The sequence below is a fragment of the Lithobates pipiens genome, unplaced genomic scaffold (assembly GCF_037356315.1).
Source record: "Lithobates pipiens isolate NorthernLeopardFrog02 unplaced genomic scaffold, aLitPip1_a1.2 Scaffold_35, whole genome shotgun sequence".
NCBI classification, from domain to species: domain Eukaryota; kingdom Metazoa; phylum Chordata; class Amphibia; order Anura; family Ranidae; genus Lithobates; species Lithobates pipiens.
In genome coordinates this window covers 22,980,008-23,007,216 of record NW_027507811.1, presented here as the reverse complement: position 1 = coordinate 23,007,216, position 27,209 = coordinate 22,980,008, and the positions used below count along the sequence as shown (strand labels likewise).

General features: G+C 44.9%; 1 protein-coding gene across 1 annotated transcript in view; it reads left to right on the top strand.

Annotated features, from left to right (window-relative positions):
- Positions 1 to 27,209, top strand: part of LOC143955215 (uncharacterized) — an 89,472-nt gene that overhangs the window by 47,699 nt on the left and 14,564 nt on the right. Inside the window, exons 2-5 of the mRNA XM_077465299.1 lie at positions 3,869 to 3,966; positions 17,621 to 17,765; positions 18,856 to 20,223; positions 23,739 to 23,745. Of these exons, the coding sequence (XP_077321425.1) occupies positions 3,869 to 3,966; positions 17,621 to 17,765; positions 18,856 to 20,223; positions 23,739 to 23,745 (1,618 nt within the window). The remainder of the gene's footprint in view (positions 1 to 3,868; positions 3,967 to 17,620; positions 17,766 to 18,855; positions 20,224 to 23,738; positions 23,746 to 27,209) is intronic.

Genomic DNA, 27,209 nt, shown 5'->3' with positions numbered 1-27,209 from the left:
TTATTCTCTAGGGCAGCCATTCTCAACCAGGGTTCCGTGGAACCCTGAGGTTCCTCTAGAAGTTGCTAGGGGTTCCTTGGAGCTGTGGCTGATGAACCACCTTTTTGATGGTGCCTACAGAGTTTGAGGTTCAGCATCACATAGCAAAGCCAACAGCATGACACGAAATATATTTTTAGCTGTCTCTAAGGGTGGCATTCTGAGCACCACTTTAAGGGGAACATTCTTCCTATTGGCCACTAATATAAGGGGCATTGTTCCTATTGACCCCTGATGAATTGGTTTTAGTAAGGGCTCCTCGAGACCTGAAAATTATTATTTGGGGTTCCTCTAGGGTTAAAAGGTTGAGAGAGGCTGCTCTAGAGTGTCTTCTTTTAGAAAATATATCACTTTTGGGGGGTTTTATGTAATCTTCAGGCCTAAAATTATTTTTTAAATGTGTCCAAAAAAAAAAAATGGCAAAACGTCTCTGGCTTCTGATAGGGTTAAAGGATAATTTCACCTTTGGACGTGTTACATGTTCCTTTGACCTTTGAACATGTTCTACATGTACGATTTGTTTGTTTAAAAAAACAAAAAACTGAATTATCTTTAAAGAACCGTTATGGAGAGAAAACTCGAACGGCGCACTTTTGAAGACACAATATTTTCAAAACATAGAAAAATGTATTATTTCATAAAACAGGGTCAAGGATAACAACGGTCAAGGATAACAACCATACAAAGTGATACATAATACCCATATATAGAATATGAGAAAAAAGCATTTCTGCTATGGCTCGACGCGTTTCAGGAGATTCAAGATAAACTGGCTCCTAACAACTTATTTTAGTTGACTCCTAAAGCAAATTTTTCAAGCCCTGAACTATACATCTATCTACATAGAGCAGAGTCTTGTTTTCATCACTTGACCATTTCAGTGAGGGTCGATGAAGACCCTAGATCCCCTCACCTTGGAGATCACCCACCTGCTGGATATAAGGAGGATTTTCTGAGGATCACATAACATCCCTCTCAGCTCTGTACCTGGTATATAAAATAAAAAAAAATACCCTTTCTTACAATTTTATTTGGGTAAAGGCTGGTTCAAAACCCCATTTTTTTTTTGTCTCCCAATGGAAAGATCAACGTTCGACCAGAGTTAAACCCACACTAGAGGTAGCCCTTCTGTCCATGATCCCATGGCCTCTCAACTTGATTAAAAAAGATTTCCTGCAACGCTTTCTTGCCGCAGCTAGGACGGTGTTTCTCCACCATTGTGCCTTCCCCGGGGGGGGGGGGGGGGTGGGGGGGACTGGGCTGTTGAAGTGGACCGGATTAGAGACCTGGAACGTCTGTTGGCCCATGAAGCTGGGAAGGAAGAGCAGTTCTCTATCACTTGGACTTCATGGCTCGTGTTTTGTTATTCCGAGGAATTTATCACATGGGCTGAAGGTGATTAAGCTTCACCTACTACATAGCCATGCTGGAGTGAGTCCTTACCCTCTGTGCTTACCTGGATACCCTTCTTTTTCCCTACAACCATCTTTGCCGCTATGATTCTGATAGCTGTTTTTTTTTTTCTTCCTAAAAACTAGGAACTAGCAGATCTGTCTCTCCTCCCCTGTTAGAACGGCTCTCGTCCCCACGATCGCGGGTGGCCAGCGGATATCGCGGGTGGCCAGCGGATATCGCGGCCCCACGCATTGGGTCCCTGCCATGCAACGGGTGCGTGTGCCTGCTATCACTATTAAAGGTCACCTACGGCGATTTGCGGGACGGAGCCGACCTTCCGCCGTATAATGATGCCGACTGGTCGGCAAGTGGTTAAAATCTGTATTTTTTTGCTAGAAAATTACTTAGAACCCCCCAAAACCTAGGGAATAAAATGACGGTCGTTGCAATATTTTCTGTCACACGGTATTTGCGCAGCGGTCTTTCAAACACAATTTTTGGGGAAAAAATACACTTTAATAAATAAAAAAAATAAAAAACGAACGCTAAAGTTAGCCCAATTTGTTTTGTAGAATGTGAAGGATGATGTTACGCCGCGTAAATGGATACCTAACATGCTTTGGAATGGCGACAAATTACGGTACTTAAAAATCTCCATAGGCGACGCTTTAATAATGTAACGGTTATCAGTTTACAGTTACAGAGGAGGTCTTGTGCTAGAATTATTGCTCTCGCTCTAATGTTCGCAGTGATACAACCCATGTGGTTTGAACACTGTTTATATTTGCAGGCGCGTATGGAAAAAAAAAAAAGGTTCCTGCACCTTTTTTTTTTTTTTGTGCGAATCCAATGCGAGTTCAGACTGTATGGCTGAATTTGCATTGCACAGACTTGGCATGTGATATGCAACAGCAATGAAAGTGCGAATCACATGTCTGTGTTTGCATGTGTGTGAACCCAGACTGACAGTAATGCCCCATACACACGGTCGGAAATTCAGACGGAAAAAGTCCGGTCGGACTATGCTGTCGGAAAATCCGATCGTGTGCGGGCTCTATCGGACTTTTACTGTCGGAATTTCCGATGGGAAAAAGTTTGAGAGCCGGATCTAAAATTTTCCGGCAACAAAATCCAATGGGACTTTTTGCGATTGTGTGTAGAGAATTCCGACGCACAAAGTGCCACGCATGCTCAGAAAAAATTTGGAGACAAAAGCTGTTGGCTACTGGCCTCTATGTAGTCCCGTCGTACTTGTTTTACGTCACCTCGTTCCGAACGATCGGATTTTTCGTCAACTTTGTGTGTGTGTATGCAAGACAAGTTTCGGCCAAAATCCGTCGGGAGGGGAAAAATCTGATGGATTTTGTGGTTGGAATGTCCAACCGTGTGTATGGGGCATAATAGGCAGTGGCAGGTACTCTTTATGGAGGGATCAGGGGTCTATAAGATCCCCCAACCCCCTCTTCTGCATTTGAAAGTATTCAAAACGCCAAGATCTGCATTTTTGAATACTTTTTGATTTTTGAAAATTGGCCCTATTAGCTGCAGAGAAAACTGGAAGTGATGTCATGATGTCGCTTCGGGGTTCCTGTATCCGAGACCCAATCAAAGCCGATTCTGGCCTCATCCTCTTCCGCTACTTGTAAAAACAGCTGAGCTGCTGATTCTCTGCATCGGTTGTTATTACAAGAAAGCCGACATTTGGCGTTAAAAAATAATGCATCACTCCGGTACAACCACTTGAAGCCTAATGACAGACAGGTACATGATTTGGCGGCAAGTGGTTAAGTCCTGGCAACAATGGTCACCAGGACAAATGGAGATGATGAGTCTTCCTGATCGCAAAAACTCTTCGTAACTCTTCCTAACTCCATGCAAAACCAGATCTAAGAACCCATTAAAACACATAGGTTAGATGGATTCTTTGCAGTTTCTAGTGATAATTGTTACTTTCTTTCTTTACACAGGATTATAAATAGACAAAAACATCTGGTGATCCATTATCACCCAGCAGCAGTCTTTCCAGGACATCACCCATCACAGTCCATCTCCATTCTTCAGAGGTAACCAGAGCCAAGAAGATTCTAGAAGTCACATACAAGATCATTGAAGCTGCTGACAGGTGAGCGGTGCCGGGAATTCTGGGACATTATCCAGTAACAGACAAGGGATGTGTCTGGATAGTAATTGCATTAATGTGTGTGACAGGTTCCTAGGGTCAGGATTTTTCTTTGTGGAGCAGCGGGAGTATTTAGGAGGACAAAAAGATCTCTACAAGGACGTCATGATGGAGAATCAGCCGCCCCTCACATCACCGGGTAAGAGGAGACTTTATTGTAAAGGAGAGAGCAGTACGGAGGCTCCACCTAGATCCCCCATCATCTGATAAACACATAGAAACAATGTATTCAGTCAGTGTGTGTGTTTCCTACAGATGGATCCAGTAATGGGAACCCACCAGAGAGATGTCCCCGTCCTCTGTATTCCCGGGATTCCACACAGGAAGATCACACCATCCCTCACCATCATCAGGTAGGTGGGACTGAGCACATAGACCTAAAAATGTGTTGTAATTTCTTGTTCCTTTCTACAAATGTACTCTATCATCTTTGGGGTTTAGGGTGTAAAACTGGCAGACATCAAAGTTGAGGATATAGAGGAAGAGGAAGAAGAAGAGATAGGGGTAAGTTGATTTGTTTTTATATTAATTATTCTCCTTGGTAGTCCTCACCACGATCAAGTAGAGACCTAAAAGAATTCTATGTCATCTCTTCTTCCCTTATTTTTTTTTTTTTTCTTTTAAATATGTTATATCACTTTGGAGTCCAGGATGAAGAACTGAAGTACATCAAAGTTGAGGTTAAAGAGGAAGAAGAAGAGATGTTGGTTAGTGGAGATCACCAATCCATGGAGGATGGGGAGACTATTCAGCAGTCTATGGAGGAGGGGGAGACGATTATGACATCAAAAGAAGAGGAATCTTCTCTACATATAGACACAAGTGAGTAATAAACACCAAATGGAGGGATGGTTCACATTTTTATTTTACATTTATGAGCGTATGGTATGTGTATTTAAATCAAGCATTTAAAAAAATATATCTTTGAGTGCATCCAAAAAAATAAAATAAAAATTAAACTCGTAGTTTATCCAGGTGAAGGTAGAAAACCTTGAAAACCTTTGTAACGCTTGGCCCAAATGCCTTCAAAAGAATTGAATGCTAACTGTAAACTTGTCATCGATAAACCTTTCTCACCAGCCAATGTTCGAAAAACAGATGGGGTGCGAATATTGTACACCATATAATATAAAATGTTTTACTCCCTACTAAAAAGTACAACCTTTTCTACCCATAACAATTTGGTGTTCCAACCAAATGACACAGAGTTACTTTACACCATATGAAAGGTCCATCTGCCTTTCTCAATATAACGTCATGTTCCCAACAAATGAGGAGGAGATACTGTACACCATATGAAAGGTCCATCTCCATTCCTCAATATAACGTCATGTTCCCAACAAATGAGGAGGAGATACTGTACACCATATGAAAGGTCCATCTCCATTCCTCAATATAACGTCATGTTCCCAACAAATGAGGAGGAGATACTGTACACCATATGAAAGGTCCATCTCCATTCCTCAATATAACGTCATGTTCCCAACAAATGAGGAGAAAATACTGTACACCATATGAAAGGTCCATCTCCATTCCTCAATATAATGTCATGTTCCCAACAAATGAGGAGGAGATACTGTACACCATATGAAAGGTCCATCTCCATTCCTCAATATAACGTCATGTTCCCAACAAATGAGGAGGAGATACTGTACACCATATGAAAGGTCCATCTCCATTCCTCAATATAACGTCATGTTCCCAACAAATGAGGAGAAAATACTGTACACCATATGAAAGGTCCATCTCCATTCCTCAATATAATGTCATGTTCCCAACAAATGAGGAGGAGATACTGTACATCATATGAAAGGTCCTTCTCCGTTCCTCAATATAATGTCATGTTCCTAACAAATGAGGAGGAGATACTGTACATCATATGAAAGGTCCATCTCCATTCCTCAATATAACATCATGTTCCCAACAAATGAGGAGGAGATACTGTACACCATATGAAAGGTCCATCTCCATTCCTCAATATAACGTCATGTTCCCAACAAATGAGGTGGAGATACTGTACATCATATGAGAGGTCCATCTCCATTCCTCAATATAACGTCATGTTCCTAACAAATGAGGAGGAGATACTTTCCTCCATATGAAAGGTCCATCTCCGTTCTTATCTGGTTTGTGTCATATCTTGGTGTTGTAGCTAATTCCACACCAAAGCTCTCGGCACTAGACCAACTTACAAGACTTATTCTCAATAAAACTTTTAAAACTTCTTAAAAATGTATTTTCCACAGGTGGACGGTATGTGGGGAATATCTCAGAAGGGCATTTTATATTACCCGTAAATTGTAAGTCAGAAGAAAATTTTACTAAGAATATACATCCCAGCCCCTACTATTTGGAGACATCAATGGATCCCTCTTATTCTGAGAAATCTTCTCCTCCATCACATACTATGAATACAAACATCCGTCTCCGTTCTTCCAGTGCAGACACATCAACAGATCCATCTAATCTCAGGGAATCTTCCTCGAGCTACGATGGGATTCACACAGCTGAAAAACCATTCTCATGTTTGGGGTGTGGGGAATCTTTTAAGACAAAATCTGAACTTCATGTACATCTCAGATCTCACACCAGCGTAGCCTTTCCATGTTCAGAGTGCGGAAAAACTTTCGCTAAAAAAAGAGAACTTTATAGACACCAGAAAACTCATGAGAATGATCATAACTATTCATGTTCAGAGTGCGGGAAATGTTTCACTGTGAGAAAAAAGTTTCTAGCACATCAGAGAATTCACACGGCTAAACGTCCTCATTCATGTTCAGAGTGTGGGAAATGTTTCACAGAGAAAAGTAGACTTCAAACACATCAGAGAAGTCACACAGGTGAGCGTCCTTATCCATGTCCAGAGTGTGGGAAATGTTTTACCAAGAAAGCCATACTTCTGTCACACCTGAGACTTCACACGGGCGAGCGTCCTTTTTCATGCTCAGAGTGTGGGAAATGTTTCAATCAGAAAGGAAGCCTTATTGCGCACCAAGGAAGTCACAAAGGCGAGTGGCCTTTCTCTTGTACAGAGTGCGGGAAAAGCTTCACGTGGAAAGAAAGCCTTCAAAGACACCTGAGAAGTCACATGAGTGAAAGTCTTTTTACGTGTTCAGAGTGCGGGAAAAGTTTTACAGAGAATGCCAAGCTTCGTAGGCACCAGAGAACTCACACTGGCGAGCGTCCTTACTCGTGTACAGAGTGTGAAAAAAGTTTCACTCGTAAAGAACTACTTACTGAACACCAGAGAAGCCACACGGGGGAGCGCCCTTTCTCTTGTTCTGAGTGCGGGAAATCTTTTTCACTTAAAGGAAATCTAATTAGACATCAGAGTACACATACATAGCTGCTGATGCATGTACCATGGCGTTCAACTGTTTAGTGTATATAACAACTGTTCTATTCTGTTCAAAAACTGAACTAAAGGGGTATGTTCACGCAAAAGTCATATTTCAGTTACAGGTGAAGTTTGTTGAGTTGAGTCATTTGTTGGCTACAGAAAAAAACATTCTTCGATTTACATCTAAATATTAACACGAGTGAGCATCTTTGTTCAAGATCAGAGTGCGGGAAATGTTTCACTCAGAAAAGAAGCCTTATTACACATCGGAGAAGTCACTAAGGTGAATGGCCTCTCTCTTCTTCAGAGTACGGGAAATGTTTCACTCAAAGGAAGCCTTATAACACTTCAGAGAAGACACAAAGGCAAATGGCCTTTCTCTTGCTCAGAGTGCGGGAAATGTTTCACTCAGAAAAGAAGCCTTATTAAACGTTACAGAAGTCACAAAGGCGAATGGCCTTTTCTTTAGTATAGAGTGCGGGAATTGTTTCACTCAGAAAGGAGGCCTTATTACACGTCAGTGAAAGTCACAAAGGCAAATGGCCTTTCTCTTGTTCCTAGTGCGGGAAATGTTTCACTCAGAAAGGAAGCCCTATTAAATATTATAGAAGTCACAAAGGTGAAGGGCCTTTCTCTTACTCAGAGTGCGGGAAATGTTTCTCTGTATAAGCCAAACTACTTGCACATGGCAGATGGAGGGGATGAGGCACTGGTATTTTGTGGAGGGAAGGGGTGCACTGTGAAGGGAGTGGAGAAATTGACGTTCTGAGGAAGGAGAGTGGGGCACTGAGGCTCTACAGAGGAAGAGGAGCACTGGTACTCTCTGGGGGGGGGGGGGGGGGGCGGCTTGGTGAGGTAAGGGTAGGAGACATTGGTGTCAGTGGTGTCCAGTGGATTAGTTGCCTGTCCATGCTTTGCGTATGTTGCTCTGTCGGGCAGGAGAACACTCATTCCAGCACCTGGCCGGTAACAAGACACATTGTTATAATCCCGGGACAGTCCCGCAGAATCCGAGACAGTCCCGCAGAATCCGAGACAGTCCCGCAGAATCCGAGACAGTCCCGCAGAATCCGAGACAGTCCCGCAGAATCCGAGACAGTCCCGCAGAATCCGGGACTATAGGCAGGTATTAAAAATTGGATGGGGACACCTACATAAACAGATACGCTCAATGGTTTTTGGTCTCTGAGTGATTTTAAACCCAGCAGCTAGTCAAGGCCGATGACTCCAATTTCTACTCTACATGGTGGGCACTTATGGGGAAACAAGTGCCGGAATCCCCGGCGAAAGAGGACATTTCCATCTTTTCCAGGAAGATCGATTATGTATGCAATAGTCACCATACAACGATAATTAGCAGTGCTGTTTAATGTGTAAACGTATTATTGATTTACAATGATCCCTTGTATACACAAGCTGTAATAAAAGTCTATGACAACATGATGAGATTTAGTCCTTGTAAATATGAAGGCTGTTAGCACGGGTCAGAGGATACATTTACAACATGCACAGGGCTACAGGACCACACTACACTATGTTAGCCTATATATACACACTATATTGCCAAAAGTATTGGGACACCTGCCTTTACACGCACATGAATTTTAATGGCATCCCTTGGTCTTATTCCGTAGGGTTCAGTATTGAGTTGGCTATAACAGCTTCAACTCTTCTGGAAAGGCCGTCCACAAGGTTTAGGAGTGTGTCTATGGGAATGTTTGACCATTCTTCCAGAAGCGCATTTGTGAGGTCAGGCACTGATGTTGGATGAGAAGGCCTGGCTCACAGTCTCCGCTATAATTCATCATAAAGGTGTTCTGTCGGGTTGAGGTCAGGACCCTGTGCAAACCAGTCAAGTTCCTCCACCCCAAACTCACTCATCCATGTCTTTATGGACCTTGCTTTGTGCACTGGTGCGCAGTCATATTGGAACAGGAAGGGGCCATCCCCAAACTGTTCCCACAAAGTTGGAAGCATGAAATTGTCTAAAATATCTTGGTTTGCTGACGCTGTAAGAGTTCCCTTCATTGGAACTAAAGGGCCAAGCCCAACCCCTGAAAAGAAACCCCGACGCCATAATCCCCCCCCTCCCCCCTCCACCAAATGATTTGGACCAATGCACAAAGGAAGGTCCATAAAGACATGGATGAGCGAGTTTGGGGTGGAGGAACTTGACTGGCCTCAACCTGATAGAACAACTTTGGGATGAATAATGCCGCGTACACACGACCGGACTTTCCAGCAGAATAGGTCAGACGGAATCATTCCATCGGATATTCCGATCATGTGTGGGATGAGCCGATCGTTTTTGTAAAAAAAAAAGTCAGACGGCCTAGAAATAGAACGTGTTCCAAATCTTTCTGACGGACTCAATTCCTATCAAGGAAAACCGTTCGTCTGTATGTTGGTCCGACGGACCAAATACAACGCAAAGGGCAGCTATTGACTACTGGCTATTGAACTTCCCTTTCTAGTCCCATCGTACGTCATCACGTTCAAAATGCTACATCGGTAAAAGACCCCTAGTGGTGGGCTTTAACTGCACGTACAACAATCACATTGAAAATGAACTGACTTTCTAACAGACTTTGGTCCGTTCGTGTGTGGGCAAGTCCATTCGTTCTGAAATCCATCGGAAACTCCGTCGGGAAGTCAGTCGGACCTATTCTGCCGCGAAATCCAGCCGTGTGTACGCGGCATTAGAGTGGAGACTGCAAGCCAGGCCTTCTCGTCCCAACTTCAGTCTGGAAGAATGGTCAAACACTCCCATAGACACACTCCTAAACCATGTGGACGGCCTTCCCAGAAGAGTTGAAGCTGTTATAGCTGCAAAGAGCGGGCCAATTTAATATTCAACCCTACGGACTAAGACTACCATTAAAGTTTATGTACGTGTAAAGGCAGGTGTCCCAGTACTGTGTCATGTCATTAATGGGTATACAGTGGCGAAAAAAATTATTTGATCCCCTGCAGATTTTGTAGGTTTGCCCGCTTACAAAGAAATGAAGGGTCTATAATTTTTTTATCATAGGTGTATTTTAAATGATAGAGACAGAATATCAACCAAAAATCCAGAAAAAACACGTTACAAATGTTATAAATTCAGTTGCAAGTCAGTGAGTGAACTAAGTATTTGATCCCCTACCAACCAACATGCTACAGCATGGTTACTCAACCGGTGGCCCTCCAGCTGTTGTGGAACTACAGTTCCATGAGTTCCGTGCGTCATTGCAAGCCGCTGACAGTTACAAGCATGACTCCCAAAGGCAGCGGCACAATGGGACTTTTAGTTCTTCAACAGCTGTAGGGCCACAGGTTGAGCACCCTTCGGGCTACAGTAGGTGCTCATGTGGTACACCGATTAGTCCTGTCAATTTTAAGAAGGTGCTCCTAACAACAACTCGTTATGTGTATAAAAGACACCTTTCCACAGAATCTCTTTCTTCCATGCAGACATCATCATCATTGGCAAGACCAAAGAGCTGTCAAAGGAAGCCAGGGACAAGATTGTAGACCTGCACAAGACTGGAATGGGCTACAAGACCATCAGCAAGAAGCTTGGTGTGAAGCAGACAACCGTCGGAGCGATAATTCGCAAATGGAAGAAACACAAAATAACCATCAATCGCCCTCGGTCTGGAGCTCCATGCAAGATTTCACCTCATGGGGTAAGGATGATCATGAGAAAAGTGAGGGATCAGCCCAGAATTACACAGGAGGAGCTTGTGAATGATCTCAAGGCAGCTGGGACCACAGTTACCAAACAAACCATTGCTAACACAATACGACGCCATGGAAGTGGTTTAATTCATTCAGAGAAGGATTGGGAGAAGGTGCTGTAGTCCGATGAGACCAAAATTGAGCTCTTTGGCATTAACTTGACTCGCCGTGTTTGGAGGAGGAAAAAATGCTGACTATGACCCTAAGGACACCATCCCTACAGTCAAGCACAGAGGTGGAAACATTATGCTTGGGGGGGCTGTTTCTCTCCTAAAGGTACAGACCGACTTTGAGGCCAATGGATGGGGCCATGTATTGTAAAACCTTGGATGGGAACCTTCTTCCCTCAGCCAGAACACCGAAGATGGGTTGTGGATGGGTCTTCCAGCATTGCCCAAAACATACCGCCAAGGCAACAAAGGAGTGGCTCAAGGAGAAGCACATTAAGGTCATGGAGTGGCCTAGCAATTCTCCAGAACTTAATCGAATAGAAAATTTATGGATGGAGCTGAATGTTTCGAGCTGCCAAGAGACAGCCAAGAAACCCTAAGGATTTAGAGAAGATCTCTAAAGAAGAGTGGCCCGAAATGCCTCCTGAGATGTGTGCAAAGCTGGTCACCAACTACAAGAAACGTCTTACCTCTGTGCTTGGCAACAAGGGTTTCTCCACCAAGTACTAAGTCATGTTTTGCTTGGGGATCAAATACTTATTTTACTCACTGAACTAAATTGATAACATTTGTATCGTGTGTTTTTTTTTTTTTTTCTGGATTTGTGGTTGATATTCTGTCTCTAGCATTTATAATACATCTATGTTAAAAATTATAGAACCTTCGTTTCTTTGTAAGTGGGCAAACTTACACAATCTGCGGGGGATCAAATAATTATTTTCCCCTACTGTATAGGAAGATGGTGTTACATCATACACTTGCAAATGGAGCTATACAAGAAGACGATGTCACTTCCCACACAGGTACGTATATGGGGTTATACGGGATGCTGGTGTCGTGTCACAGATACAGGTGGGTCTTATAAAATTTATTTACTTCAGTAATTCAATTCATATTTCAAGCATTTTATTTCTTTAAATTTTTTTTTTAATCAATAGTTTTTATTAAAGCTTAAATTTTTATCAAGACAAATGACAGAAATTATGACTAAATAACAGATCAGTTACAGTAGTTAGATACATAGATAATAGTATCCAAAAATAATAAAAAATATAATATAAAGGAAACCATATTAATTATCTCAATTATAATCGGGATAATAAAGATAACGATCGGGAGGTTATTAATACATCCATTGTGGAGACAATGCACAAAAGTAATATCAATATTATCTTCATATATTTATATATTGCCAATTTAAGTAATTCATCTTTCTTTTAATTTTGATGATTATGGCTTACAGCTCATGAAAACCCCAAATTCAGTATCTCAGAAAATTTGAATATTACATAAGACCAATAAAAAAAAAAAAAGGATATGAAATGCTGGCTTATTTAACCATTTTAAGACCTGCCCTCTTTTATTTAGAGGTGGTGTTGACAAGTTAAAAACAGTTTGTTTGTTTTTTTGCTAGAAAATTTCGTCGAACCCCCAAACATTATAAAAAAAACTATTCGAACACCCTAGAGAACAAAATGGCGGTTGTCGCAATACTTTTTGTCACACTGTATTTTCCCAGCGGTCTTACAAGCACACTTTTTTTTTCTTTTTAAAGCATACACTTTTTTTAATAAAAAAATAAGACAATGGTAAAGTTAGTCCAATTTTTTTTTTTATATTGTGAAATATAATGTTACGCCGAGTAAATTGATACCCAACATGTCACGCTTCAAAATTGCGCCCGCTCGTGGAATGGCGACAAACTTTTTTACCCTTAAAAATCTCCATAGGCGACATTTAAAAAATTCTACGGGTTGCATGTTTTGCATTACAGAGGAGGTCTAGAGCTAGAATTATTGCTCTTGCTTTTACGATCGCGGCGATACCTCTCATGTGTGGTTTGAACACCGTTTTCATATGCGGGCGGGACTTACGTATGCGTTCGCTTCTGCATTGCTAGCTCGGTGGGACAGGGCACGTTTAAGAAAACATTTTTTTTCTTATTTATTTTACCTTTTTTTTATAAAAAAAATTGTGTCACTTTTATTCCTATTAGAAGGAATCTAATAGAAAAAAAGCATGACAGGACCTCTTAAATATGAGATCTGGGGTCAAAAAGACCTCAGATCAGATCTTATTTACACTTAAATGCAATAAAAGAAATTGTCATTTAAAAAGATTTAAAAAATAAAATGGCCCTTTAAGTATGGGTGGAAGTGACGTTATGACGTCGCTTCTGCCCTGCAGTGTCATGGAGATGGGTGGGGGCCATCTTCCCCTCACTTGTCTCCATGCACAGCAATGAGAAGGATCTGAACACCTCCATTGCTGCCGACGGCTCCGGTAAGCAGCGGAGGGCATCGGATCGTGGAGGGAGGGCCCCTCTCCCGCCGCCGATAAAAGTGATCTCGCAGCGAATCTGCTGCAGAGACCACTTTCATCATGTACCGGACCGCCGGCTGAACATGGGGATATTAGGGTTATGGCAGCTAGCTGCTGCCATAACGATATCTGTCCCCAAAGTAGGGACGTACATAGGCGTGCGGCAGTCCGGAAGTGGTTAAAGTATTTCCATATACAGTATAGTATGCACTCAATACTTGGGGCTCCTTTTGCATGAATTATGGCATCAATGCGGTGTGGCATGGAGGTGATCAGCCTGTGGCACTGCTGAGGTGCTATGGTAGCCCAGGTTGCTTTGATAGCGGCCTTCAGCTCCTCTGCATTGTTGGGTCTGTTGTCTCCTATCTTCCTCTTGACAATACCCCACAGATTCTCTATGGGGTTTAGGTCAGGCGAGTTTGCTGGCCAATCAAGCACAGTGATACCAAGATGTGGGCAGGTGCCAAGTCCTGCTGGAAAATGAAATCAGCATCTCCATAAAGCTGGTCAGCAGAGAAAAGCATAAAGTGCTCTAGAATTTCCTGGTAGAGGGTCTGCGCTGACTTTGGAATTGATAAAACACAGTGGACCAACACCAGCAGATGACCTGGCTCCCCAAATCATCACGGACTGTAGAAACTTCACACTGGACCTCATGCAACTTGGATTCTGTGCCTCTCCACTCTATCTCCAGACTCTGAGACATTGATTTCCAAATGAAATGTAAAATTTTCGGTTATATGGGATAATAGTTTAATGTCACACAGGTATATAGGGTTATAGGGGAAGATGGTGTCATATCACACACAGGTATATAGGAAGATGGTGTCATTACACACACAGGTATATGGGGATATATACGGGAAGATGGCGCCATGTCACACACAGGTATATGGGGATCTACGGGTAGATGGCGTCATGTCACACACAGGTATATGGGGATCTACGGGAAGATGGCGTCATGTCACACACAGGTATATGGGGATCTACGGGAAGATGGCGTCATGTCACACACAGGTATATGGGGATCTACGGGAAGATGGCGTCATGTCACACACAGGTATATGGGGATCTACGGGAAGATGGCGTCATGTCACACACACAGGTATATGGGGATCTACGGGTAGATGGCGTCATGTCACACACAGGTAAATGGGGATCTACGGGAAGATGGCGTCATGTCACACACAGGTATATGGGGATCTACGGGAAGATGGCGTCATGTCACACACAGGTATATGGGGATCTACGGGAAGATGGCGTCATGTCACACACAGGTATATGGGGATCTACGGGAAGATGGCGTCATGTCACACACACAGGTATATGGGGATCTACGGGAAGATGGCGTCATGTCACACACAGGTATATGGGGATCTACGGGAAGATGGCGTCATGTCACACAGGTATATGGGGATCTACGGGAAGATGGCGTCATGTCACACAGGTATATGGGGATCTACGGGAAGATGGCGTCATGTCACACACAGGTATATGGGGATCTACGGGAAGATGGCATCGTGTCACACAGGTATATGGGGATCTACGGGAAGATGGCGTCATGTCACACACAGGTATATGGGGATCTATGGGAAGATGGCGTCATGTCACACACACAGGTATATGGGGATCTACGGGAAGATGGCGTCATGTCACACACAGGTATATGGGGATCTACGGGAAGATGGCGTCATGTCACACACAGGTATATGGGGATCTATGGGAAGATGGCGTCATGTCACACAGGTATATGGGGATCTACGGGAAGATGGCGTCATGTCACACACAGGTATATGGGGATCTACGGGAAGATGGCGTCATGTCACACACAGGTATATGGGGATATACGGGGAGACTTGGGGCTTCAGAAAGATTAAATGAGTTATTGTTAATATTTTTTTGCTGAATTTGTTTTAGTATGTGTAACATAACAGAAGAACAAACCACAAGACAGCAAAGTATTGAAACGGAATGTAGGTTGTAGTAATTCAGATCGCAGCAAGGTGGTGCTCTCACTTATTGTTCGTGGACCGCACAGACAGGAAGTGGTGTAGAATAAAAGACAGGATGTTATTTACGTTGCAGACAGGAAGTTCCGGGTGACAGGAACATAGAGAGGAAATGGAGAACATCTCTGGAAGTGGCAGCAGAGGAGGTAACAAAATGTTATTTTATATTTACATCCAGTAACCACCCCCCGTTATGTCCTTCCTTTTCCTCCATAGTCACTGTCGTGTCCTTTATCTTCAGCTGATGAGCACATTTATCCAATACATCATATAGTTTGTTAAGGAGGTTCTAAGAATGCAATACAAACATAGGTAGATGTAACAGTATTTCCGTTCCGTTTCTGCCGCAACCTACAGCAGTATAATCATCTTTTAACTTGGCCGCCATTGTAAACCGCCAGGTCCATGCAGACCTTCGGATGATCAAGGCTCCCGGAAGGCAAATGTAGGGACTTCCCATATCGGGAGATATGAAATGTTATATGACCCCTGTAGCGTGCTGCAAGGAAAGTCTGGAACGGAGATCTCTCTGAATCTGATGACCGGGCACTGTGACCATCGGAACGCGATAGTGGGTGTGGATGGTGAGTCTATTGCTCAAATCCACAAGAGGAGGACTGGGGTCAGTAAGCAGGCCAGGACCACGTCCCTGTTTTCAGACCTCAGATCATCATGACTCCAGCCCGGCAGATGTTGGGAAGTCTTACCGTGAAATGAGCACTGCAAGGAAAGTCTGGAACAGAAATCTCTCAGAATTTGCAGACTGGGCATTGTAACCATCAGAGTGATGGTGGGTGTGGATGATGAGACGCATGGCTCGAGTCTCATTGCTCAATTACATGAGATGAGGCCTGGGGTCAGTAAGTAGGTCAGGACCATTTCCCTTCAGATCAGATTATTATGGCTCCAGCCCAGGAGATGTGGAGAAGTCTTATCATGTAATGTGAAATGACCTCCATAGAGCGCGCCAAGGAAAGTCTGGAAAAGAAGTCTCTCTGAATCTGCCGACAGGGCATTGTGACCATCGGAATGCTGTTGGGTCTGGATGGTGAGTCATTGTTCAAATACAAGAGATGAGGACAGTAAGTAGATCAGAACCAAGTCCCTCTTTGCAGACCTGGGACTTTTGGATCATCGAAGTGATGGTGGGTGAGGGTAATAAGTAAGGATGATCCTACTTGGAACCCACGTGAGGTAGCTTTCCAGGTAATTGTCAACCCTACTGGCTCAATCATTTGTGGCTAGGGTATTCCTTGCCCCACAGCTATACGTATTCAAGAGTGGTGTGCTGTGTTCTCCCACATTTTAAGTCAGCCTTTCTCAAACTTTTCAACATAAAGGAAGCACTTAAACAACTCTCTGGTCAGACTAATATAGCTTCAACTCATGATAAATTAATGTGATGGTCAGTGGGAAGAATGCTCCTTACACGTGGTCATTGGGAAGAATTACACCCTTAAAGATAGCTATAAAAGATCAATGGGGTCAGTGGCAACTTATCTCAAAGGCAGAAACAGCTAATTGTACAAAGAACCCCTAGCAACCTCTGGAGGAAACATGGTTGAGAAACCCTGCTTTACATCCTGGCTACAATGGTCACCAGGACAAATGGAAATAATGAATCTCCTGAACGGGACAATGAGCAAAAAACAAGAATCTCTTTTAGAGATTGTAAACCTTCCCTACTCCACCTAAAACTAAACTTTTAAAATTTAAAACACTGACCAAAATGAGCAAATCAGAAAGATTCTGGGCAGTTTGTAGTGATAGCCGCAATGCTCTCTCATAACAGGTGAGCCACTGACATCCAGCAACTGTCTCCACAGGACATCACAGTGCCTTCACCTCACTGGCTGAAAGCAGGTAACCAGTACCTAGAAGATTCTAGAAGTCACCAAAAAAACCATTGAGTGGCTGACAGGAGAGGTGAGCGGTGCTGGGAATTCTGGGACATTATCCAGTAACAGACAAGGGATGTGTCTGGATGGTGACTGTATCATTGTGTGTGTCAGGTTCCTATAAGGTGTCAGGATGTCACTGTCTATTTCTCCATGGAGGAGTGGGAGTATTTAGAAGGACACAAGGATCTCTACAAGGATGTCATGATGGACAATCAGCCGCCCCTCACATCACCAGGTAAGAGGAGACTTTATTGTAAAGGAGAGAGCAGTACGGAGGGTCCACCTAGATCCCACATCATCTGATAAACACATAGAAACAATGTATTCAGTCAGTGTGTGTGTTTCCTACAGATGGATCCAGTAATGGGAACCCACCAGAGAGATGTCCCCGTCCTCTGTATTCCAGGGATTCCACACAGGAAGATCACACCATCCCTCACCATCATCAGGTAGGTAGTCTTAAAATGTTATTGTAACCAATGAGAGGACATTCTATGATGATTCTATGATTTTTGTAAATGCATTCTGTCATCTTTGGGGTTTAGGGTGAAAAATTTGTATACATTAAAGTTGAGGTTAAAGAGGAAGAAGAAGAGACATTGGTGAGTGGAGATCAGCAGTCTATGGAGGAGGAGGAGGAGATGATTATGAAATGTGAAGAGGAGGAAACTTCTCTAAATATGGACACACGTAAGTAATAAACACTAAATGCAGAGACATTTAACAGTTTTATAATATATCTCTCAGGGGTAAAATAACAGTTTTTTTTTCCTTCCCTTTAAGGAAAAATAAATAAATAGGAAACCTTGATTGTTGACAGAAAAAGAATGTCATCAATGTACCTACGTCAGCACTCAATGATCAAAACAATGATTAAGATAGAAATACAGTATTGTACACCATATATTATACAATTTTCTATACTTCCCTAAAAGAGACACCAGTGGCTTGCAAAGCAGCATTGGCTGAGGCTGCCACATACACATGTAGCAACCAGGATCGGGTCAGACAAGCGGCGATTTAAACAACCCAATGTTTCTAACAAATGAGGCGTAGATACTGTACACCATATGAAAGGCTCATATCCATTCCTCAATATAATGTCATGTTCCCAACAAATGAGGAGGAGATACTGTACACCATATGAAAGGTCCATCTCCATTCCTCAATATAACGTCATGTTCCCAACAAATGAGGAGGAGATACTGTACACCATATGAAAGGTCCATCTCCATTCCTCAATATAACGTCATGTTCCCAACAAATGAGGAGGAGATACTGTACACCATATGAAAGGCTCATCTCCATTCCTTAATATATTGTCAGGTTTCCAACAAATGAAGAGGAGATACTGTACACCATATAAAAGGCTCATCTCCATTCCTCAATATATTGTCAGGTTTCCAACAAATGAGGAGGAGATACTGTACACCATATGAAAGGTCCATCTCCATTCCTCAATATAACGTCATGTTCCCAACAAATGAGGAGGAGATACTGTACACCATATGAAAGGTCCATCTCCATTCCTCAATATAACGTCATGTTCCCAACAAATGAGGAGGAGATACTGTACACCATATGAAAGGTCCATCTCCATTCCTCAATATAATGTCATGTTCCCAACAAATGAGGAGGAGATACTGTACACCATATGAAAGGTCCATTTTATTCCTCAACATAACGTCATGTTTCCAACAAATGAGGAGATAATGTACACCATATGAAAGGTCCATCTCCATTCCTTAGTAACCTATATTTAAAAATTGCTTTCCAACAGATGGACAATTATTTCTGAATAACAACGATGGACATCCTATATCTTCAGTTTGCAAAGCACAAGATAAAGGCATTGCAATATGTTCTCCAGGAGTAAACCCCATTACTCAAATTACACATCACACATCTTACAATTTGGCAGCATCACTGAATCCCTCTAATCCCGAGGAACCCTCTGATCAATCACATACTGCGACTTCAGATATCCATCACAGTGCAGACAGATCAACAGATCCATTAAATCCCAAGGTATCTCCATGCGATGAAGTTCAATCAGGAAAAAGTTATTTTTCATGTTCAGTGTGTGGGAAATCCTTTGCTGAAAACAGGTATCTTATTAGACACCAAAAAAGCCACAGTGGTGAACGTCCTTTCTCATGTTCCGAGTGCGGGAAATGTTTTGGAGAGAAAGCAACCCTTGTTGTACACCAGAGAATTCACACAGGTGAGCGTCCCTATTCATGTTCAGAGTGCGGAAAATGTTTCACTGAGAAAAAAATACTTCGTACACACCAGAGAAGTCACACAGGTGAGCGCCCTTTTCCTTGTTTAGAATGCGGGAAATGTTTCACCCAGAAATCACACCTTCTTATACACCAGAGGAGTCACACGGGCGAGCGGCCCTTTTCCTGTTCAGATTGCGATAAACGTTTTTCTCATAAGAGCACACTTCTTGCACACCAAAGAACACACACAGGCGAATATCCTTTCTCATGTTTAGAGTGTGGAAAACGTTTTTCCAGGAAAGAAAGCCTTTATGGACACAAGAAAATTCACACAGGTGAGCGTCCCTTTTCGTGTTCAGAGTGCGAGAAATGTTTTGCTCATAAAGGAAAACTTCTTAGACACCAAAGAATTCACACGGGCGAACATCTTTTCACATGTTCAGAGTGTGGGAAATATTTCTTTAAGAACAAAGATCTTATAATGCATCAGAGAATTCACACTGGTGAATGTCTATATTCCTGCTCGGAGTGTGGAAAATGTTTTATTGAGAAAAGTGTACTTCTTACACACCAGAGAATTCACAAGGGTGAATATCCTTTTTCTTGTTCAGACTGTGGAAAAAGTTTCACAGAGGAAGAAAAACTTCTTAGACACCAGAGAACTCACACAGGTGAACATCCTTTTTCTTGCTCAGAGTGCGGGAAATGTTTCACTGAGAATGCAAAGCTTCGAAGACACCAAAGAACTCATACAGGCGAGCGTCCTTTTCCCTGTTCAGAGTGTGGTAAAAGCTTCACTCAGAAACAAGTACTCATTGAACACCAGAGAAGTCACACGGGCGAGCGCCCTTTCCCTTGTTCAGTGTGCGGAAAAAGTTTTACACTTAAAGGAAATCTAATTAGACATCAGAATAAGCACACCTGCTGATATTTTTAACAAGTAGTATGGTGCAATTTATCAGGTGATGCATTTTAGTCCAGAGAAAGTTATGATAAAAATTGAGGGCATACATCCTCACAAAAGTGACATTTCAGTTACAGGTGCAGTCACTTGTTCATGTCTTATATTCCTTGCAGACTCCTATTGGGAAATTTGGCTGCTACAGTTCCTGCCAACACTGGGGTGTCCTATTCATATTTTTTCTGCCAGAGAATGTAGTGTGGATGGTGGGGGGAGATCTGTCGGAGAATCTAGTGTGGATGGTGGGGGGAGAGCTGTCAGAGAATGTAGTGTGGATGGTGGAGGAGATCTGCGGGAGAATGCAGTGTGGATGGTGAAGGAGAGCTGTCGGAGAATGTAGTGTGGAGGAGAGCTGTCAGAGAATGTAGTGTGGATGGTGGAGAGCTGTCGGAAAATGTAGTGTGGATGGTGGAGGAGAGCTGTCGGAGAATGTAGTGTGGACGGTGGAGGAGAGCTGTCAGAGAATGTAGTGTGGACGGCGGAGGAGATCTGTCGGAGAGTGTAGTGTGGATGGTGTAGGAGAGCTGTCGGAGAATGTAGTGTGGATGGTGGAGGAGATCTGTCGGAGAATGTAGTGTGGATGGTGGAGGAGAGCTGTCGGAGAATGTAGTGTGGATGATGGGAGGAGAGCTGCCGGAGCATGTAGTGCGGTTGGTGGAGGAGAGCTGTCGGAGAATGTAGTGCGGTTGGTGGAGGAGAGCTGTCGGAGAATGTAGTGCGGTTGGTGGAGGAGAGCTGTCGGAGAATGTAGTGTGGATGGTGGGAGGAGAGCTATCAGAGAATGTAGTGTGGATGGTGGAGGAGAGCTGTCAGAGAATGTAGTGTGGATGGTGGGGGGAGAGCTGTCGGAGAATGTAGTGTGGATGGTGGGAGGAGATCTGTCGGAGAATGTAGTGTGGATGGTGGGGGGAGAGCTGTCGGAGAATGTAGTGTGGATGGTGGAGGAGAGCTGCCGGAGCATGTAGTGCGGTTGGTGGAGGAGAGCTGTCGGAGAATGTAGTGCGGTTGGTGGAGGAGAGCTGTCGGAGAATGTAGTGCGGTTGGTGGAGGAGAGCTGTCGGAGAATGTAGTGTGGATGGTGGGAGGAGAGCTATCAGAGAATGTAGTGTGGATGGTGGAGGAGAGCTGTCGGAGAATGTAGTGTGGATGGTGGGGGGAGAGCTGTCGGAGAATGTAGTGTGGATGGTGGGAGGAGATCTGTCGGAGAATGTAGTGTGGATGGTGGGGGGAGAGCTGTCGGAGAATGTAGTGTGGATGGTGGAGGAGAGCTGTCGGAGCATGTAGTGCGGTTGGTGGAGGAGAGCTGTCGGAGAATGTAGTGCGGTTGGTGGAGGAGAGCTGTCAGAGAATGTAGTGTGGATGGTGGAGGAGAGCTGTCGGAGAATGTAGTGTGGATGGTGGAGGAGAGCTGTCAGAGAATGTAGTGTGGATGGTGGAGGAGAGCTGTCGGAGAATGTAGTGTGGATGGTGGAGGAGATCTGTCGGAGAATGTAGTGTGGATGGTGGAGGAGATCTGTCGGAGAATATAGTGCGGTTGGTGGAGGAGATCTGACGGAGAATGTAGTGTGGATGGTGGAGGAGATCTGTCGGAGAATGTAGTGTGGATGGTGGAGGAGAGCTGTCGGAGAATGTAGTGTGGATGGTGGAGGAGAGCTGTCGGAGAATGTAGTGTGGATGGTGGAGGAGATCTGTCGGAGAATGTAGTGTGGATGGTGGAGGAGAGCTGTCGGAGAATGTACTGCGGTTGGTGGAGGAGAGCTGCCAGAGAATGTAGTGTGGATGGTGGAGGGAGAGCTGTCGGAGAATGTAGTGTGGATGGTGGAGGAGATCTGACGGAGAATGTAGTGTGGATGGTGGAGGAGATCTGTCGGAGAATGTAGTGTGGATGGTGGAGGAGAGCTGTCGGAGAATGTAGTGCGGTTGGTGGAGGAGAGCTGTCGGAGAATGTAGTGTGGATGGTGGAGGAGATCTGTCGGAGAATGTAGTGTGGATGGTGGAGGAGATCTGTCGGAGAATGTAGTGTGGATGGTGGAGGAGAGCTGTCGGAGAATGTAGTGCGGTTGGTGGAGGAGAGCTGTCGGAGAATGTAGTGTGGATGGTGGAGAAGAGCTGTCGGAGAATGTAGTGTGGATGGTGGGAGGAGATCTGTCAGAGAATGTAGTGTGGATGGTGGAGGAAATCTGTCGGAGAATATAGTGCGGTTGGTGGAGGAGATCTGACGGAGAATGTAGTGTGGATGGTGGAGGAGATCTGTCGGAGAATGTAGTGTGGATGGTGGAGGAGAGCTGTCGGAGAATGTAGTGTGGATGGTGGAGGAGAGCTGTCGGAGAATGTAGTGTGGATGGTGGAGGAGAGCTGTCGGAGAATGTAGTGTGGATGGTGGAGGAGATCTGTCGGAGAATGTAGTGTGGATGGTGGAGGAGAGCTGTCGGAGAATGTAGTGCGGTTGGTGGAGGAGAGCTGTCAGAGAATGTAGTGTGGATGGTGGAGGGAGAGCTGTCGGAGAATGTAGTGTGGATGGTGGAGGAGATCTGACGGAGAATGTAGTGTGGATGGTGGAGGAGATCTGTCGGAGAATGTAGTGTGGATGGTGGAGGAGAGCTGTCGGAGAATGTAGTGCGGTTGGTGGAGGAGAGCTGTCGGAGAATGTAGTGTGGATGGTGGAGGAGATCTGTCGGAGAATGTAGTGTGGATGGTGGAGGAGAGCTGTCGGAGAATGTAGTGCGGTTGGTGGAGGAGAGCTGTCGGAGAATGTAGTGTGGATGGTGGAGGAGAGCTGTCGGAGAATGTAGTGTGGATGGTGGAGGAGAGCTGTCGGAGAATGTAGTGCGGTTGGTGGAGGAGAGCTGTCAGAGAATGTAGTGTGGATGGTGGAGGGAGAGCTGTCGGAGAATGTAGTGTGGATGGTGGAGGAGATCTGTCGGAGAATGTAGTGTGGATGGTGGAGGAGAGCTGCCGGAGAATGTAGTGTGGATGGTGGGGGAGAATGTAGTGTGGATGGTGGGGGAGAATGTAGTGTGGATGGTGGGGGAGAATGTAGTGTGGATGGTGGGGGGAGAGCTGTCGGAGAGAGTAGTGTGGAGGGAGAATGCAAGAGATCATAAGACGGATAGCTGAGGGTGGAGCTGCTGAAGAACATTTTATGTATGAAGGGAGCTCCCAGAGAATGTAGTACAGACTTGGGGGGGGGGGGGGGGGGAAGAGATACAACACACGGCTGTAGAGAGTGTTTAGTTAAGTGGACATTTTTGAAGGAACACAGTGCGGTGGGGGTGATAAAATAATGTCTCTATGATGATGTGGTTTCTGTTGAGGATACAATATGTGCACTGAGGACTTTTCTGCATTTCAATGTAAAACTCCAGAAGAGACGGGATGTGATAAGAGCTGCATAGCCTTTCCTAATACAATAATTCCTGAGAATAGAATCTGCATATGATATAAATTTTGAGTTTGACTTACATTATTTTGTTTCAGCAAAATTGTAAAGATTTGAGTAGAAGTAATATTAAAAATTGTTTTATCAAGATTTTTTTCATTCTTTGATATCAAAGAGGTATATTCTATATGTGAATTCAAAATACGGGTGGTAAAAGATTATTAGTTACAATCGCAAAATACTAAAGCATTTGTGCTTTTAAGGCACCAGGCATCAAATAATGAGAACCACATATCAACATACATAATTACATAAAATAAAAAGACATAAAACACATTAAAAAAAGGGAAAATATTCTGAATCGTTTGGTATAGGTGTACCCAAAACAAATATACAGCCCTCTACAAGCTTATAGCAATTGTAAGTCAACTGCTCTGTCCAAGAATGGACCACGTACAGTACTATAAATTAATTTTATACAAAGAGGGAGGAGATGAGTTTCGTCGATGATCTCTACGCGTTTCCCGGTCCAAAAAAATATAAATACACATGACATTTCGTCTTTACCACTTAATTTTCTTACCCAAGATGTATATGGCTATCCGGCGTAACCATCAACCCAAGACTCCCCAGAGGGAGGTTTTGAATTGTTTTATTGCTTTATGAAGTTTTTTGATCCTTTGATATCAAAGAGGTATATTCTATGTGATCGTAAAGAAATACATTTTATATTGATGGTGATATTAATAGCAGCAAAAAAAACCTCCAAATCTTCTGCAATGAACTGATGGCTAACACGGTACAATACTGGACTACATTTTTGAATAATAAATCACTATAAAGTTATTGTTTTTTTCATTCTTTTTTGTATTTTTTTATTTGGAGATATTACTATGATCAGAGGCGGCTCTTTAATTAGGCAAATTAGGCGAACGCCTAAGGTCTCGCACTCGCAGGGGCCTCGCGGGCCGCCTAATTTGCCTGTGATCAAACGCTGATGTCACGGAGCGTACGATGGCAGCAAGTGTGGGAAGCGGGACAGTGGCCTCTAGGTGGAGGCTGCGGCTGGATTGCAGCACCGGGCGGGCTCCAAGGTATGTGGGCGGCATGTCCATGTGGGATCCGCAGCTCCTTCAGCCTGTGCTGCTCTCCCGACCTCTCCTCCGCACCTGCCCCCATGATTATGAAGAAGAGGAAGGAGCGCTGCTGCCTGGCCGACCGGAGAGAAGGTGATGCCTGTGTGCCTGAATAGGAGGAGCGGTGGGGAGACTGCACATAGTGGAATTGATTTTTCCATATTCCTCCTGCAGCCGCTGAATGTCTGCAGCAGGGAGAGGAGAAGTGATCATTAAGCGGCTGCATGGAGGAATATGGAAAAATCTATTTTACTATGTGCAGTCTCCCCACCGCTCCTCCTATCTAACTTTTTCTCCATCCCCGTGCTGCACGGCCCCTTCGTGTGCTCCCTGGCTCCGCCCCTCCTGCTCTCCAGCCCCCTCCTTGTGCTCCCTGGCTCCACCTCTCCTGCTCTGCAGCCCCTCCTTGTCCTTCCTGACTCCGCCCCATTTCGCCAGTACCCCCCTGCTCTCCACTCCAATTCTTTCTGCTCCCCCTCTCCAGCCCCCACCCCTCCTGTGCTCTCCAGCTTTCCCAATTCTCTCTGGCCCCCAGCACTCTCCGCCCCTGCACTTTCCGCCACGCACCCTCCACCCCCACCCCCCTGCACTCTCCACCCCCACCCCCCCCCCCCACAATTTTCACCTCCACACCCTAGCACTCTCCGCCCCCACCCCCTGCACTCTTCACCGCCACACCCTAGCACTCTCTGCCCCCACCCCCTGCACCCCCACCCCCCTGCACTCTCCGAACCCCACCCCCTGCACTCTCCACCCCCACCCCCCTGCACTCTCTGCCCCCATCCACCCCTTAGCACTTTCCACCCCCACCCCCTGTACTCTCTGCCCCCCACCCCCTGCACTCTCCAGACCCCACCCCCTGCACTCTCCAGACCCCACCCCCAGCACTCTCTTCTCCCCTCCTCTCTCTCTCTCTCCTCCCCTCCTCTCTCTCCCTCCCTCCCTCCCCTCCTCTCACTCCTTCTCTCCCTCCCCTCCTCTCTCTCCTCCCCTTCTCTTTCCCTCTCCTCCCCCTCCCTTTCCTTCTCCTCTTCTCTCTCCTTCCTTTCCTCTCCCTTCCTCCCCTCCGCTCTCTCTCTCCCTCCCCTCATCTCTTTCCCCCTCCTCTCTCTCTCTCCTCCCCATCTCTCTCTCCCTGCCCTCTTCTCTCTCTCTCTCCTTTCCCTGGTCTCCCTCTACTCTCTCCCTCCCCTCTTCTACTCTTTTCTCCCCTCCCCCCTCTCTCTCTCTCTCCTTCATTCTCTCTCTCCTTCATCTCTCTCTCTCTCCTTCATCTCTCTCTCTCTCCTTCACCTCTCTCTCTCCTTCCCCCTCCTTTCTCTCTCTCTCCTTCCCCCTCCTCTCTCTCTCTCTCCTTCCCCCTCCTCTCTCTCTCTCCTTCCCCCTCCTCTCTCTCTCTCCTTCCCCCTCCTCTCTCTCTCCTTCCCCCTCCTCTCTCTCTCTCTCCTTCCCCCTCCTCTCTCTCTCTCCTTCCCCCTCCTCTCTCTCTCTCTCCTTCCCCCTCCTCTCTCTCTCTCCTTCCCCCTCCTCTCTCTATCTTCCCCTCATCTCTCTCTCTCCCTCCCCTCATCTCTCTCTCTCTCCCTCCCCTCATCTCTCTCTCTCTCTCCCTCCCCTCATCTCTCTCTCTCTCCCTCCCCTCCTCTCTATCCCCCCTCTCTCTCCCCTTCCCCTACTCTCTCTCCCCCTCCTCTCTCTCTCTATCTCTCTCTCCCTCCCCCCTCTCTTTCTCCCTCCCCCCTCTCTTTCTCCCTCCCCCTCTCTCTTTCTCCCTCCCCCTCTCTCTCTCTCCCTCCCCCCTCTCTCTCCCCCCTCTGCCACCTTGCTGGGTCCCTGGTGTTTTATTGGCTGCATATGTCTGATGGGTGAGGAGAGTGCCAGTGGTGCTGATGAACGGTGTGTTTTTGCAGCCATTTTTATTGCTTGAATTATTTTCCTCCTTATGGGCGTGAGTGGGGCCTCATGTGTAAGTTTCGCCTAAGGCGTCACAAAGCCTAGAGCCGCCTCTGTCTATGATAATGGATGTAACACAATAAAAAAGCACCACAAGCCAGCTGGTAAAATGTTCAAACATAATACGGATTGCAGTAGCTAGAAACTCCACAGGGTGGGGAACTCATTTATAGTGTGTAGAATGCACAGACAGGAAGTGGTGTATGATAAAAAAAAACAGGAAGTTCCAGGTGAGAGGTGAGTTGGGAGGAAGTATAGAGGAGACATTGCTGGAACTGGTAGCAGGGGAGGTAATAATATATATATATATATATATATTATTTACACCCAGGAACCCCCCCCTGGTTATGTCCGTCCTCTTCTTCCATAGTCACCATGACTGACATCTTCAACAGATGTTGATATACACACACTGATCTACAAAGTTTTATAATGCCCCAATACATCCTAAATATAGAGCCATTTATCCAACTGTCCATT